This window comes from Molossus molossus, unplaced genomic scaffold (assembly GCF_014108415.1).
Source record: "Molossus molossus isolate mMolMol1 unplaced genomic scaffold, mMolMol1.p scaffold_m16_p_11, whole genome shotgun sequence".
Taxonomy (NCBI): domain Eukaryota; kingdom Metazoa; phylum Chordata; class Mammalia; order Chiroptera; family Molossidae; genus Molossus; species Molossus molossus.
In genome coordinates this window covers 39853465-39870229 of record NW_023425346.1, presented here as the reverse complement: position 1 = coordinate 39870229, position 16765 = coordinate 39853465, and the positions used below count along the sequence as shown (strand labels likewise).

The 16765-nt window shown below is 42.8% G+C and overlaps 1 protein-coding gene across 2 annotated transcripts in view; it reads left to right on the top strand.

Moving 5' to 3' along the window:
- ACVR1 (activin A receptor type 1) overlaps positions 1-16765 on the top strand; it is a 130436-nt gene that overhangs the window by 55848 nt on the left and 57823 nt on the right. For both annotated transcript variants that reach the window (XM_036254739.1, XM_036254737.1), the window contains exon 3: positions 16500-16573. In XM_036254739.1, coding sequence (XP_036110632.1) covers positions 16507-16573 — 67 coding nt within the window. In that variant the 5' untranslated portion in view covers positions 16500-16506. The remainder of the gene's footprint in view (positions 1-16499; positions 16574-16765) is intronic.

Genomic DNA, 16765 nt, shown 5'->3' with positions numbered 1-16765 from the left:
GAAAGGGAGAGGGATGGAGAGGGGGAGAGAGAGAGAGAGAAAGAGAAACATGGATATGAGAGAGACACATTGGTTGGTTGCCTTCTGCATGACCCAATGACCCCATGTGGGGTCGGGGATCCAGCCTGCATCCCAAGAATTGTACCCTTGACCCTTTGGTCTGTGGGCCGACATTCTAACCTCTGAGCCAAACCGGCCAGGGCAATACTGCATTCTCTTGAAATGGATGCCTAGTATTCCACTGTGTAGATGCACTGTGATTTATTGAACCAGTACTATATTGATGGCTATATAGATCATTTTCAGTTTTATTCATTAACAAGACTGTAGGGAATAACCCTGTACATATATCATTTCAAACATGTTCATGAGCTTATCTGTAGGATCCATTTCTAGTAGTAGAATTGCTGGGTCAAAGGGTACGTGCATTTTAATTTTGGTAGAAATTTATCACCAAGTTGCTCTGGTCACAAAGCTTGCGAAGTTTCAGATTTCAGCAGCAGTGGGCGAGAACACGGCTTCTTCACACCATGCCCATTCCTGTGTGGTTGTCAGACTGATAGGACTTTTGTCTTTTCCAAATGGATAGGTGAAAAATGACAGTTTATGGTAGCTTCAGTTTGCATTGTCTCATTTTGGTTGACGTAGAATATCTTTTCATAAATTTAAAGGTGGTTTGTATTTCCTGTTCTGGTCCCTTTATGTTTGTGTCCTTTGTCTCTTTTCCTATTGGATTCTTGATCTTTTTTTAAATCAGTTCACGGGAGCTCCTATGCATGAACAAAATTAGTGCCCCTCTTTCATTCTCCTTGCGATAGGATATTTATATTAGGTCTTTTATTTCCCTGTGCAGATTGTTTAAATTTTTATAACCTTAAATTTATCAATTTATTCATTCACAAATATTTATTGAATGCCTCTCCAGGCACTCAACGGGCTGTAGACCAGTCAAGAAAACAGATCCCAGTTCCTGCTCCATAGAGCTTACATTCTAGGGGAAGAGGAGATAGTCAAGAAAAGACGTTTAGAAAGATTTATAGAGATAATATAGCATCCAACTTTTTGTGACTTCAGGATTTTGTGTCATGGTTAAAAGACTTTTCCATTCCTTAGAGTTAAAACCCTACCTCGTGGTTCCTTATAGTGTCATGTGTTTTTGGGTTTGAATTTTTGATTCATCTGGAATGTTAGGTATGAATCCAACTTAATTTTTCTATAGGTGCTCTATTAATTAGGGGAAGGCTGAGCTGCTGTAAGCAACACACCAAAATATGCTCGGTTCAAAGAACACTGATGTTGAGTTTTTCTTCATTTAACAGTCCCAGTGGGAGCAAAGCCGGTCAGCAGAACAGCCCATATTCACAGGTCCCTTTAATTGTCACTGTAGATATTGGCATGATCATAGCTGGCTTGCTACCATATCTGGGTTCCCTCAGTGTGAAGGACAGAGGAGAAAGTCCAGGTCAAGTGATCAGAAGTTGCGTACATCACTTGTACTTCCATTGGTGGGAACTTCAGTCACGTGTGCCTTTCCAGCTGCCAGGCAAGGTCAGGGATGCAGGCTCTGCTGGTCAGCATGGGCCCATGAGAAGACGAAGAGGCAATGTCAGTATAAAATTGGCACTTGTTATTGGTTAGTCACTCTGATTTTACTGGAGTCCCCAACTTTTCTCCTTTGATTTCTTTTGTGTTATAAATTCCCAAATACATTTTGGTCTATTTTTGGGATCTCCATTTACTTTCATTGATGTCTATGCCTATATGTGTATCAGGATCACTGTTCTTTTTTTTTTTTTATCCTCACCTGAGGACATTTTTTTGTTCAGATAGAGTGGGAGGGAGAGAGAGGAAGAGAGAGAGAAACATTGACGTGAAAGGGACACATCGAGTGGCCGCCACCCGCACAACCAACAAGGGCCGGGGACAAACTGCAACCGAGGTACATGCCCTTAGCGGGAATCGAACCCAGGTCTCTCTGGACCACAGGTCGACGCTCTAACCGCTGAGCCAAACTGGCCAGGGCTCAGGATCACTGTTCTTTTGTTGTTTGTTTAACTCTTAGAGCTCAATATGATTTTTTTCTTTTTGATAGAAGTAGTTCCATTTTCTAGAATTTTTATATTTATTTTTGTGTATGGTTTTTAAAAAATGATGTGATGCTCTGGCTAGTTTGGCTCAGCAGTTAGAACGTCGGCCCGCGGACCAGAGTCCCAGGTTTGGTTCCCGCTAAGGGCACGTACGTTGGTTGCAGTTTGTCTCTGGCCCCGGTTGGGGTCGTGTGGGTGGCAACCACTCGATGTGTCTTTCTCACATCGATGTTTCTCTCTCTCTTGTGTGTGTGTTAGTCTGCATCTTTGTAAAACAACAACTTTGTTCTTCTCCTTTTACATTTTCGTTGTAAAATAAAACCCAAATGCAGATATCCATGCAAAACATGCATTACTTAGTTAAATTATTACAGGGTGAATATTTTTTTGTGACCACCAGGCAGGAAGAGAGAACAGTAGTGGCCTCCTTCGCCCATTAGCATGTCCCCATCACTTGGAGCCCCTCTGCCTGCGGGAGTAACCACTTCCCTGATTTCCATGCTGATTGCCTTGTTGCCCTTCTTTATGGTTTCTTCCCCCATGTGCACGTACCTGGCTACTGCAGTTTAGTCTTGCACATCTTTTTATGTCTTTAAGTCTCTTAAACCTTAAGTTCCTCTTTTACTCCTTTCCTTTCCCTACGGTTTGCCTGTTGAAGAATCCAGTCATTTGATCTCTAATGTCCCACTGGCTAGATTTGGTGATTGCAATCTCCTAGCTCAGTGCATTTTCTTTTAGTGGGACATGGTACTTTAACACCACAATCTGGGCCCTGGCAGTGTTCACTGCTGCTGGGTAGGTCATTGTTTCTAGGCCTGTCTATTGAGAGAGGTACATACACATAGAACACTTCATGAGCCTGTACCGATAACTTCCACTTCCAATTGTTTGTAAGGTTCGTACCTAACCTTTTCTGTGTTACATCGGTGTCTCCTAATACCCACACAGAGAATTCTGGTTCTCCGGGCAGCAGGGGTGCTATAATTCGAAGATGTCGTAGGCACTCATTTGCTCTCTTCCATGTCATACACACACCTTCTCAATACTGCCACAATCTACCACCCTACCGCTAGTTATGATACCTGAAAAGAGATAAAAACAATTTCTTTTTGGAATGCTATCCCACTCTCCCCACACTTTTTTTTTGGGGGGGGAGTGTTTATAGTTGTTTAAAATTGGGCAAATTAAAACACTGATTAGCCTTTAGATGATATTTACAGGCGGGATACTTTAAATTTTGTTAGGTGAGATGTTGGTTTTATATTTATGTTTAGACAAAAATATTTGTTAGAGACTTTGTGGGTGTAATGATGTGACATTGGGGTTCTTGTTAAAATACCCCAGGAGAAAACTGGCAGAATAGAGGAAATAAGATTGCTCCTCTTTGAAACTGGGTGGTAGGGTGTTGTTTATTTTTGAAACTGGGAGGCCAAAAATAGGGTTTATCATACTATTCTCTGTGTTTCTATGAAACTTGAAATATCTGGAATAAAACATTTAAAAAAATCAATTTTATAAACAGTGAAAAGTCAAGAACATATGACAGGGGAAGAAGGCAATATGGAAGGAATAGACCGGGGGGGGGGGGTGCATTATAACAAATGGGTGATTCATTCTTAACCTGGTTGTTTGGTCTCAGCTGGGTGGTCCTGAAGCTAAAAAATTGGGTAACACCTTGAGCGTGAAGATTTAAGGGATGAGTGGCAGAAGAGGAAACTGCCACCCAGGGACACTGAGAAGATCCAAACCTAGAAGTAGACACCAGCGAGAGTGGAGCCTTTGAGTCCTGCCAGGGAAGGAACCTGGGGAAGAGGGTTCTCAGCATGGTGTTCTGCAGCGCAGACCTGAGACCAGCCTCGGCCTCCTCAGCACCACCTGCATTACTGAGGGGCCGGAATACTGGGGGGTTCCTAGGCCACATCCCAGGTCAATCGAATCAAAGCCTCTGGGCATGAGCTTGGGAATCAGTTTTGAGAAGCTCCCCTGTGAAGGTGAAGGATAAGGTAAGGTCTGCAGTGAATTCGAACCTCAGCGAGAGGTGTCTCAGTGATGGACAGAGTGGAGGAGAGGGAGGGTAGGGAAGGAGCTGTGTCAATTGCTCTTTATGAAAAGTTTTCCGTGAAAGGATGGAGAGGACATGTGGGAGGACTAGGGGCTGAGGGAGGCAGGATTGTTGAAATAGTTGTTGCTTATGATAATGTAAGACAGGTTTGCCCGCGAATGTGGAGGATGTGATTGGTCTCCGTGCAGGATCCCCGAGTAGTCGGGCTCAGCGAGAGCTCAGTGCACCCGCCGCCACCCTGCCAGAGGGATTATTTTGGGGGAAGAACTTGATTTGTGATGGCTCAGGGAAAGCTTGGAAGTTGTCTTCTTGAATTAGATGTTCTTTTTATTTGTTGCTATTTTGAATTCCATATTAGAAGAAGAGGGGCACCCAAGTCTTCAGTGCCTCCGCTCCTGTTCTGACCGGACTGCCGTGTCCCTGCAGAAGGCCCGGGGGTCTAGGGGGCTGGCACGGGCACTGCCCGTGATGGTGCACCCCGCCCTCTGCATGTTCTCCATGTTCTCTCCCCGTTTCCTTTTTTCCATTTAAAGTGTCACTCTCACAACCGCGCAAGGGGTTGCCTGGAACGAGGTGGTGTTATTATTTCAGTTATTAGCTTTGGGACTGTGGGAGGGATTCTCGTGTCTTCACGATATCATAACCGCCTTCGAAGGTGGTGGAGAGAGACGGAGGTGAGAGTCCTGCCTCGTTGTCTTCTGCCTCAGAGCTTTGGTTCGTTTTTTTGTTTTTTTTTCTTTATTGGTTTTTTTAGAGAGAGAGTAAAGGAGAGAGAGATAGAAACATTGATGAGCGAGAACATCGATTGGCTGCCTCCTGCATGCCCCCCACAGGGGATTTGGTCCACAACTTGAGCATGTGTCCCGACAGGTAGTTGAACTGACGACCTCTTGCTGCATGGGTCGATGCTCAACCACTGAGCCACACCGGTGGGCTCAGTTTTGTTTTTAATGACAAACCCAATTCATCAGTTCTCCCTGTGAGCATTTTCATGCCTCTCCGGAGCATCATCTTTTCCCTGAAGTTTCTTTCTTTTCCCCCCACTTAGTAGAGTGCATTTCTCGTCGCTTTGACCTTGTCCCTGTTATTTAGGTCAGTGAGTGCTCGGGGCTCGGTGGGTGGTGTTCAGGTGACATCAGTTTCCTGGTCCCTTTCCACCTACTGCACAGAACCACTACGGCCTCGTGTCCCCATCTTCCCCTTGTTTTCTGTTGTGGTTACTTCAGTGCCAGCCAGTTCAACTGTGTACACTGACCCTGTATACACTGCTCGTTTTCTTTCTCACGATCGTATTTATACTTTTGATGGATATATTTAAATGAACAGCTGTGCGTTTGTTGAGTCATACCAAAATTATCTGATTCTGCTTTAGCTGTTTGACTGGCAAAAGCATATTTCCAGCTAAGTTGTGGGAGAATTCCATTAATCACATGATAGATGGGGGAGGGGACACATTTGTTTTAAGGTTAGCGTCCATTGATTTGGGTGCTATTTAAGACGTCGCCTGGAGAAACTTTATAAAGGTGTAAATAACTAGAAAGGTTTAATAGTAGCTTGGTAGGCAAGATTCCCTAGAATCATTGCTGTGCAGATGAAGTCAGTAGCGGGTGCTGCTCTGTTAAGTAGCTAAAGGGTCTTTTAAAGAGTTCCTTTCTATAAAGACTAGTGTTCTTGACTCAGCATTCTTGGAATTCATCAGCTAAGTATTTTGTTTTAAGCCTCCTGAATAGATACCATGTGATCCAGGAGATGTTACAAGTTCCTTTTGCTTCAAATGTATTAATTGCTAATTGTAACCTCTGATTGAGTCTTTGGCTCCCATCAGCCAGATATGTTTTTCTCTTGACACTTCCTCGGGGTTCTTTCTGAAGGTTATTAATAGGCATGGAAGCATGGCTTTCCAAATAACGTCAATAACTGTTAGAAGACCGGGGGTGGAGGGAGATAATGTGTCAATTTCTGACTTGTAGGAGATATATTTTCAAGCTACAGAAGCTGTCTTAGAGGTCACTGGGGATGGCTCTGGGCAGATCAGCTGGTGTCTGCAACTAGAGATCCAAGGAGTCCTTTCCAAATGGGATATTGTCCACCAGGGAGTCGTCTGGTATACCCGGAGTCTGCCAGCCGTCTTTTTGTTTGGCTGCTTCTCTTGGATGACACCCTTGAAAACTGAAATCCAAGTTACAAATGATATCTTTTAATTTATCTCACATACCTGGTTGCTGCTATACTAAATCGAGGAGATGGAGCAAACCCTCCCCCAGTCATTTCCTTGCCAGCCTGTACAAAATTCCTTAAACCTCACCTTCTTCTTCCTCCCCAAACCAACGTGGAGCATAGACTAAGAAGTTAAAACAAATGTGTTTCAATTTACATCAGGTGCCTCGTATGTGCTGGGCCTGGGTATGTAGCCACCAGCTAGACTGAGTTCTTACTTTCATGCTGCTTGTATTTTGGTGCCAGGAGCAAGAGGGGGTGGGAGAGGGGAAACATACAAATCACCAAACACGTAAACAACACGCTGCACACGGTGTTCAGTGCTAGGAAGAAGACACGGCAGGGAGACAGAAGGCAGGGGCGAGGCTGGGGAGGTCTGAGGCAGGAACGGGCTTGCGTGTGGAGGTGGGATGGGGATGAGAAGGGAAGCCCTGGTTAGGCTGGTACATAAAGGGCCTTTTCTCTCACCCCACAGAAATATGCTCCAAAGTCTCCCAGTTAAAAAAAAAAAGAGAGAGTGGGTTTGCAGGGGGAGAGAGAGAGAGGAAGAGAAATCTGCCTCCCTGGTGCTGACATCCCTTCATGGTCACCCTCCTTGAGATTATGATAGGTTCATCATCGCAGCCTCAGAGTGGGGGCAGTTACGGCAGATGGTGGGGGCCTGGAACACCACTGTCTGGGAATGGGAGGGCTAGAAAGGTCTGCCCTATTTGACGACCGGAAAGTTCAGGCATAGTTAGAAATGAGACAGCCGGCTGAGACAGCTCCTAACTGAGGACTTGGGGAGGAAGTGGGATTTTAAATGAACTCCACAGTTGCATGTCTAAGAGATTTGTGGGGAGAATGACAGGCTCCTTCCTACCAGTAGGTTAAAAAAAAAATTGTTCCAGCCACAGTTTGTGAACCGGAGGGCAAGGGGTGGGCCCTGAGCTGCCGAAGGGAATACAACCAAACAGCTGGGAGATGATGGTTCTGTCGGTTGAAACAAAGCAGGAGCCCTGGCTATCTGATCCAGAGGGAATGAAGTGGAAAATGAGGGGCAGTTTCCATGGAGTCAAGCATGTCGAAATAAAACCTAGCCTTGAGGTACAGTAAGGCATGGAGTGGGTGACTGAAACATTGGAATCTCAGAAGCTGAGCGTAGTTATTGTCTGTGTATCTGGTAATGTTGTAGTCAAGTCAATGTCAACACTGTAGACACAGTAAATTTACTGGGGATTCTCTGGTTCTTACATGGTAGCCTAAATTAAACCTTTCACTTAACTTTCATTCATTTAAGCCCGATCTTCCCCCAACCCTTGGTCTCTCCCCCTCCTTTGCAAACCATATCTTGGCTCCATCTGTCACAGCTGGATTGTTTGTAGTGTAACTCTTTCAGTCAAAATCCTTTTTTTCCCCCCAGGAAATAATCTGTAATTATTTCCTCTAACTACAGGATGAACTGATCCAGGGGCTGGGTTTCAGTTCTATAGGACCTGTCCAAGAAGCTATTTGTATTCATCTATCACCAAAGATCAAATTACATGCTAATATTCTGAAAGTAACACCCACCACAAACCCTTCAGCTGCAGTGAAGTCTATATAAAACCGAGCCCTGGCAACTTGCACACTGCCAGTTCAGACAGAGTGTGGTGTTAAAAATATTTCACAGGTCATTTGTGAGCTGGAGAAAAGACCCGGACTTAACTTATATGGTATGATGGCTTCGGGTCAGCCTTTCTCTGCAGCTGTAACTGACAGCCCATGTCATTTCCCCCCATTAAGACCCAGGTAGTGTGGAGCAAGCTGCCCTTGGTTTCTCTCCTCATCTTTTGAGCATAGAAGAGGCATAACTGTGCTCACATAATGGCTGGTTTTTGTCCCCCTTGGAGGTGGTTGTTGTAAGTATCCCTTCCCTCAAAGTTTTATGTCTAGAATTTGTCTTACTGGGTCTAACTTTGTTCCGAAATATGCCTGACTTACACTAATTTCTGTTTTTATTTTGAGATGTGAGTTACAGAGCTGAGAAGTAGGGGCGGGGAGATGTGAGATAGAAATCACTTGATGTATTGGCAAGGTGGTTTATTTTTTTTTCTCCACATCGATATCTTTTTTTCAGGGGTGGGGGGGGCGAAATTTGAGATGACAGAGTGTAGAAATTAATTTTGAATTTAGAGACATGGAAAGAGGGCATGATTGAAAAGTGGTCCAAATAACCAGGAGTAAAGCAGATTTTCTAAGACGAAACTCACGGTGGTTAAAGTGCAGAATGTGGAGCCTGGGATGAGATGTTAAGGATGAAAAAAGCAGCTGAGCCGTGGCTGATGGGCGAGCCAGTGGTTGAGACCTGAACTCTCATTACTTCTGACCACCCACTGAAAATTCTATCCCCTGAAGATTTTATAGATTTTCTTATCTGTAAAATGGAGTGAATATGAGTATTTCTTTTAGAGTGTTTTGAGGAGAGATTGAATGGGATAATACACATGCCCCCTAAGTACAGTGCCTGGCTTGGTTAGTAAGTGCTGTCACTGTTAGGGTATTAATGATGTCATTTTGAGAGGAAGCAGAATTACTCTGATTCTTTTTCTGCTTTGCCTCTACCATTTCCATCAAAGAGAATGAGGTGGGGTTGTTTTTTTGTTTGTTTGTTTTTTTCTTATTAAAGGCATAACATAGACTTGTATAAAGAAAAAACTGTCCCAGAAGAGGAGTGACAACCTCCATCAGTGGTGAGTGACTTCACCTGGATGGTGTCATTCAAATGTGGATGGGTGAATGTACAGCCTGTCTGTCAAGATTCTTTCTAACCTGGAGCCGGTTAGATGTTCAATTGAAAAGAGTATCAAAAAAGTTCCTATTGAACGAGTAGGTCCTAAGTAAATTAAATGTTGACAAATGGACAAACCAAATGAGTTTAGGTCACCAGCCCTGACAAATGAACATTTTTGTAGAATTTTTATGACAGGAAAAACAATCATAGGATTCATCTTACAACTTTCCCTTCATCTTCAATATTATAGATAACACATTGTATGCTTTTCATACGTCTGGGTTTGAGAAATAAATAGCCTTTATTCTCACAGTAGATTATCAACTAGATTGCTTAATATGCGTTCTAAAAGTTGACTCTAGAGTGTACTATACTCTGGATAATTTTGTGACCAGTATCCAAATGCTTTGTGATTTTGGGGGGGTAATCAATGTATCTGTGGTTTGATCCAGCTGTGAAATTGTGATGAGCAAAAGAAGTGTCAAACTTGGTCTCAAGCCTACACATGTTAGAAATTAAGCTAAATGCTCGATCCTTAACTGGATATCAGTCTCATCTATAAATGGAGTTTGCTTAGTACCGTGGGATTTGGAAAGCAGTTCCGTTCTGCCCTGGTGATTTGCCTGTTTTTAGTAGAATTATCACGGGAATACTCTTATCTCCCAAGATGGTCGTCCTGAGACGTTGTAAGAGATGGTACTGACTTTAAGAGGGTACCTTAGTTGAGTCGGTAAGTCCTTATGTCTGAATCAAGATTACTTATTAGGGATACAGGGCCTTTTCCAAGAACAGAAAGGAGATGGTGTATACTGCAGGCAAAAATTCATGCTCTGAACCCTTCAGATAATATCCTGCAATTCCTAGTGGCCTGTGATTTTTCAGTTAGGAATTTTGACCTTAGAACATTGCATAAGGATTTGGTTGAACCCAAATGAGATGAGCAATCGAACACCTTCTTATCACAGGTTTATGTCTCGTTTAAAAACATACTTAGTTGTGTGCATAAAATATTATTTCTACATTTTAAAAAATCTAATGCCTTCTTCCTTGACCATAGATTTTGTTTACTTCCTTGATGTTGAAGAGGTTAATGAGATTTCTAAACCTGTGGAACAGTAGGATTTCTGTCAGATAGTGGGTAAATGCCCAGCCTAAAATAGGTGGGACTGTCTGGTTATCTGTATGGTAGAAGGACTGATCATATAAGGAATAAGGGGATGGTTCTCAAAGTGTGAGCCAACTGGAGTTTCTGTGACTTTCTCGGGGTTCCACGAGGTCCTCCTTCTTCCCAGTGACATATATGTTCAAGACTGGATTGTTATACGTACTTCAACCAAAACATCTTATACCAAATTGAATGTAGAATCATACAAGAGAGTCCAGTTGTTTTCTAAGCAAACATTATAGAGATTTGTGAAAATGCACAACAATGCTACTTTTGTCACTGTATATTTTTTGGAGGGGATACAGTGTGTGTGTGTGTTTTCATTTATATAAAATAAGGTAGCATACTTCTTATTTGAAAGAAATGCAATATTTGTAAAAAGTCTCTGATTTCTAATAGTGTGAATGTTGATAGATACAGCCCACAGAGACAAGCCTGCTAGGGGCTCAGTGCTTTTCAAGAGTATAACAAGATTCTGAGACCTGAACGTGTGGAGACCACTGGCGTGGGGCATCCCTGAACTGTTGAATTACTACCCCTCTCTTTTCCCACTACCAGTACCTATTTTTTTTTTTTTTGTCAACCCACATCTGAAACTCTTTAGTCAAAATTCTTCACAGCAGGGGAATGGAAAATTTACTTTTAAAGACAATATTTTCTTTTTAGTGTATTTTAAAATTAGAAATAGATCCTTGGGGCTTCAAGTTGGGGTGTCAGCATATTGATATTTCTTAATTAAACTATGATGAGGAGATTTATTCCAGCATATTCTCCTTTCTACATTCTTTCCCCCTTTCCTTTCGGAGGCACCGTATTCAATAGCTGAGCGGACTGGTCAGCAGGCACCCCGGGTACTGAACAAAGTTGCAACCAGGAAGTGATGCTGATGTTTTTTTCCCCAAAGATTTTGGCAGATTTTGAGCTGTCTGTCAGTAAACAGTAGATTAGCTTCGGGACTGTGATTTTTTTTTTTTAAACCCTCACCTGAGGACATTTTTTTCCATTTTTTGTTCAGATAGAGTGAGAAGGAGAGAGAGGAAGAGAGAGAGAGAGAGAAACATTGATGTGAAAGGGACACATCGAGTGGCTGCCACCTGTACAACCAACCAGGGCCGGGGACAAACTGCAACCGAGGTATGTGCCCTTAGCGGGAACTGAACCCAGGTCTCCCTAGACCACAGGCCGATGCGCCAACTGCTGAGCCAAACCAGCCAGGGCAGGGGACTGTGAATTTAAAACCCTTTTTTTTTTTTGGTCTGTTTTCTCTTTGTAAGCCTAAATTAATATTTTAATTTTGCTTGCACAATTATGATCTGTTAAGGAATATTTTTGGGGCATGGGCTTTTCTTGACTTTGTGACAGGAAAAAATGTCAACGGTGATTGTCTTTTAGATCTCTTTTTCATAATGAAAGGATTCTTGATTTTGAAACTTGAAGCTCGTTAACTGTTAACTTTTACTATTACCTGAATGAAACTTCACAGATTAATGTTACAGAGATGGAGAATGTCTTTGTTAGTCCTGACATTTCTTTTTGGGTGTGTGTGCCTGTGTGTAGGAGAGGGCTGGAAGAGATTGCTATGTCTTTAGAATTTAAACCTAAATTGAGCTGATGAATTCAGGGAAAATTCAAATTAGAGAAGTGTTAAATGTGCACCTACACGACTCTGGTAGCAGTGAACAAAACAGACTATAGATTTTGCTACCATCAAGTTTACGGTCTAGGGAGACAAGCAGATACTCAAAAGCACACCGGCATGAATAAGTAATTATTAATTATGATAAGTGCAACAAAGGGCATGTGAGAGTGTGATGAGGGCATAGGAGGGTGCAAGCTTCTAGAAGGAAGCGGCATTGAAGTTGAGACGTGAAGGAAGAGTAGGAATGTGCCAGGCTGGGTTTGAAAGAGGGTCCAGTCACCGGGAACGCCTCGTATACAAAGGCTCTGAGATGGGCAGGAAGCTGGCCACTTGCAGTGCCTGGGAAATTGGGGTGGGGAGGGGCCAGTGGTGAGAACTCAGGGTGAGGGGCCTTGAGGCCATGAGAGGTGAGTGCAAGGCTTGCTAGGGTACCTTGTCTTACTGAGGTGCGACCCTGGCCGACTTCTCCAGCCTTCTTGGGTTTTCTCCTCTTTCTTTTTTTATCCTCACCCATTATCTTCAGGTAGAGTGGGAGGGAGAGAGGGAGGAACAGAGAGAGAGAAACATCCATGTGAGAGAGACACATTGACTGGCTGCCACCCACACGACCCAACCAGGGCCGGGGACAAACTGCAACCGAGATACGTGCCCTGAGCGGGAACCGAACCCGGGTCTCTGGTCCGCGGGCTGACGCTCTAACCACTGAGCCGAACTGGCCAGGGCTCTCCTCTTTCTTTATAACTCTTCTCTCTAGGCTCTGTGTGTCCTAGCCTGGTGTTTTTGTTTGTCTGTTTGTTTTTAACTTCCAAATATGTCTTAAGCCCTGAGGACACACCATGCTTGCCCTGGCCACAGGGCCTCCGTGGACACTGAGAAGCTGTGCCTTTTTCCCTAAATGCTACCCTTTCGTAGTACCTCCTGGTCATCTTTCTGGTTCTTATTTAGATCCCACCTCCCCAGGGAAGCTCCTCCACCCTTCAGGAAGTCTCAAGTTGTTTTGTTAGCAGTCTTGTTCAACCTTTTTTTTTTTTTTTTAATGAAATTTAATTCAGTTTTGAATTATGCAGTCTTTTGGATGATTATTTGATTACCAACATAGACAGCAAGCTCAGCAATATTAAGGACTATGTTTTATATCCTTATTACTCTTAAGTTTCTAATGTCTAGTACACAGTAGTCTCTCAATAGCTGTGGAAGGAAGGAAGGAAGGAAGGAAGGAAGGACTGGAATTTAAAGATAAGACTGAGATAGTCCAGTAGTTTCCAAAAGCTTTTGATAACATATCCCATCGGTTAAAAAGTTTTCTGAGAATGCACCCTCAAAATGGATGTTGGTTATACGTTTTACGTAGAATAAAAACTATATATTATAAAACCTGCATAAAATAGAAATTCTAAAAAGATTAAAGACGAAATATTTAAGGGACTGCTAATAGTGATGACATCTTATCATTAACAGAAATCTCAAGTCACTCAGGATGTTTATTGTTTATGATACCGATGCAAATCAGTTTTCAAGTATTTTTTAATTTTGAAGTTAGGGAACCTTCTTTATGTCAGATTCAACTGAATGTTAATTGCTTTTTTCTAGTCAAGTGATTAAGGAAGAACCACAGGAAGAGAGAAATCAGCTCCACATTTTCTTACTCTTCTCTACAGATTAATAACATTTAATCTGTAGTTTCTTTCATGGTTTTAGAACATGTGCAACTGGGGGAAGGCTCATTTCATTATAACTCTCCAATACAACCTGTAATTCTACTTAAATGGAGCCTTGAAAGTATAGGACTGTACATGGGTGTACTCTGTACGCTTTCACGCTGTATCTCCCACTCTTTCTGAAAGATCCCTCTTGTGCTGGGACTGTCATAGAGAACAAATAAAGCCTCAAGTTATTTATGGCTCTATTAGATGAAAACATTTTTTATAAGATACTTTTAAAAACTATTTATTGATTTCAGAGATAGAGAAATGTCAATTTGTTGTTCCACCCAGTTCATGCACTCGCTGGTTGATTCTTTTTTGGTTGTTGTTAATCTTCACCTGAGGATATTTGGATATTTTTCCATTGATTATTTTGATTGAGTGGGAAGGAGGGAGGGAGACAGAGAAAGAAACATTGATGTGGGAGAGACACATTGATTGGTTGTTACCCACATGACCCTGACTGGGGTTGGGGATTGAACCTGCAACCCAGGTACATGCTCTTGACTGGGAATTGAACCCACAACACTCTGGTGTGAGGGCTGACACTCTAACCACTGAGCAAAACTGGCCAGGACACTCATTTGTTGATTCTTGTATGTGCCCTGACCAAGAACTGAAACCTCAACCTTGGCGTATGTTCTAACCAATTGAGCTACCTAGCCAGGGCTGTAAGGTAAAATTTTGTGTATATTCATTCCATAAGTCGATGAGTTGTCTTGCATGACCATTGGAGGTGAGTGGTTTAGTGCTAGAGACTGACATAGACAAATAATTGATTCAAGTGGTGTGTTAGACCAGTGCTGGGGAGCAGAATTCACTGTTGATAGAGAGGTGTTTCACCAAGCATTTGCCTTTTTTTTTTTTTTAATATTTTTTTTATTATTATTGTTATTTTTTTGTGGTACGTGCCCTTAGCAGGAACCAAATCCGGACTCTCTGGTCCACAGGCTGATGCTCAACCGCTGAGCCAAACTGGCCAGAGCTTAAATATGTTTTTGTTGATCTTTTTAGAGAGAGAGGAAGGGAAAGGGAGAGAGAGAGAGACATCAATCGGCTGCCTCCTGTGTGCCCCCCACTGGGGATTGAGCCTGCAAACCCGGGCATGTGCCCCAACTGGGAACTGAACCGGCAACCTCTCGTGTACAGGACGTGCCCACCAACAGAGCCAGACCGGCCTGCGCTGCCTTCTGAGCTAGATTATGAACGACAGGAGGAGGCAGCTGGGTAGGAGAGGAGGCCCAGGGCATTGATGGCAGATGGAACCACACTCTGTTCATGTTCAAAGGTGGAATCCTTATCTGGTCGTGAGGGCCCCGGGGGCCAAGGTGAGGCCGTTTGTCACAAATAAAGGCTCACTGTAGACAAGATCTATGTGAGCATGGAAAGAATAATAACAACAGGAAAAGAGCTCACTCAAATTCCAAGTGCTTTTAAAAATATAAAAGGAAGGTAATAAAAAAAATCTCCATTCCCTCTTCCTCCTCTTGCTGTTAGAGAAAGGATAGGCCGAAATACAATTGTAAACACATTGAAATGAGGGCTGGTTAGATAGAATGGGGATATGGGAAGCGAACAGTCAGGCTACCAACCTCAAAATTTGATCGTAAGAAGACGAGACAGGTGTCCCCTCTGAACTGCTTATGTGGCAAAAGGTTTTTGCTCTTTGCTTTGAAGCTGTAAGAGGTTGCACACTAACCTGTTCATTAAAGAACTTGACCAGTTTTCTTTTCGTTTTCTTTTTGTTAATCCTCACACAAGGATATTTTTTCATTGATTTTTAGAGAGAGTGGAAGGGAGGGAGGGAGGAGAGAGAGAGCGTGATGTGAGAGAGGCACATCAATATCAATTGGTTTCCTCCCACACATGCCCTGACCCAGCTGAGGATCAAACCCGCAACCTAGGTACATGCCCTTGACCAGGAATTGAACCCAAGCCTCCTTGGTGCACAGACCAGCACTCCAACTACTGAGCCACACTGGCCAGGGCGACCAGTTTTCTTCTTTATTTTACCATCTAGAAAATCACAACTAGACAAAGGTTTGAGTTTCAAAAATTATTTCTTGTAATAAAGAATTAGTATACCAAACTATCATCATACATCTGGAACTGTTCAAGATTGTTCAGATGGAAAAGTTTGCCACTGTACTGTTCTAACTGATAAAATCGAGCTTTTGCCAATGTAGTTTCAGGGCCATGTCAGCTTGAAATTTGTGTCAGGTATCTTCTTTTCTCTGTTATAGTTTCATATATTACACGTTTACACGATTTCTTCCTGCCTTGGCCGTGTCTGTCCTCTGTTAAATTTGAGGTTAATATAGGGATGCGTTGTTGTGCCACAGCTGAGGGCTATGTTGTAGGTTTGTTTGTTTCCCTTGGGGCTGGATGAAGAACTAGGTGAAGTAAGTCTCAAGCACAGTCATTTGGCTTGAATGATCCCATCACTTCATCTGTATCCTATTGTAAGAACAGTCTATTTATGCCTCTCAGAGTTTTTAACTTAGTGCCAATTCTGCATTCGATAGGATAAGATAACATTCAAACCTAAAATCCTTTGGGAATGCCTTGCCTGAGATAGCTGCGAATTTTTCCTGTCCCTGCTGAGTTCTTTCTTTGTAAGAGGGCAGGCTCAGGGAAAGTCACCTTAGAGTGGCTACCAGCAGGAGGTACATCTGATTAACTTCTTAAGATGATTTGTTTAGATCCTTGTAAAGGGTATATGTTTAAATATCCTAAGAAATAAGGCAACATATGTGAGGGGGATTTGCAAGAAAGGCCTTGAATGGCAGTTTGAGAATGGTGTGCTTAATTTAACTTGTCATCCTGCAGTTACATTTTTTGTCTTACTTATATCTCTTTTTTTTTTCTCCACAGTTGTACAATGGTAGATGGAGTGATGATTCTTCCTGTGCTCATGATAATTGCTTTCCCTTCCCCTAGTATGGAAGGTAAGAGGCTCACAGCTCTTTGGGGTAGGAAAGTGTACAGTCATGTGCCACCTAACGACGTTTCGGTCAAGGACAGGTAATATATACGATGGTGGTTACGTAAGATTATGAAGATGAAAAATGCTGATTACCTGGTGACATCATAGCCACCATGAGGTCATAGTGCAACACATTACTCAGGTGTTTGTGGTG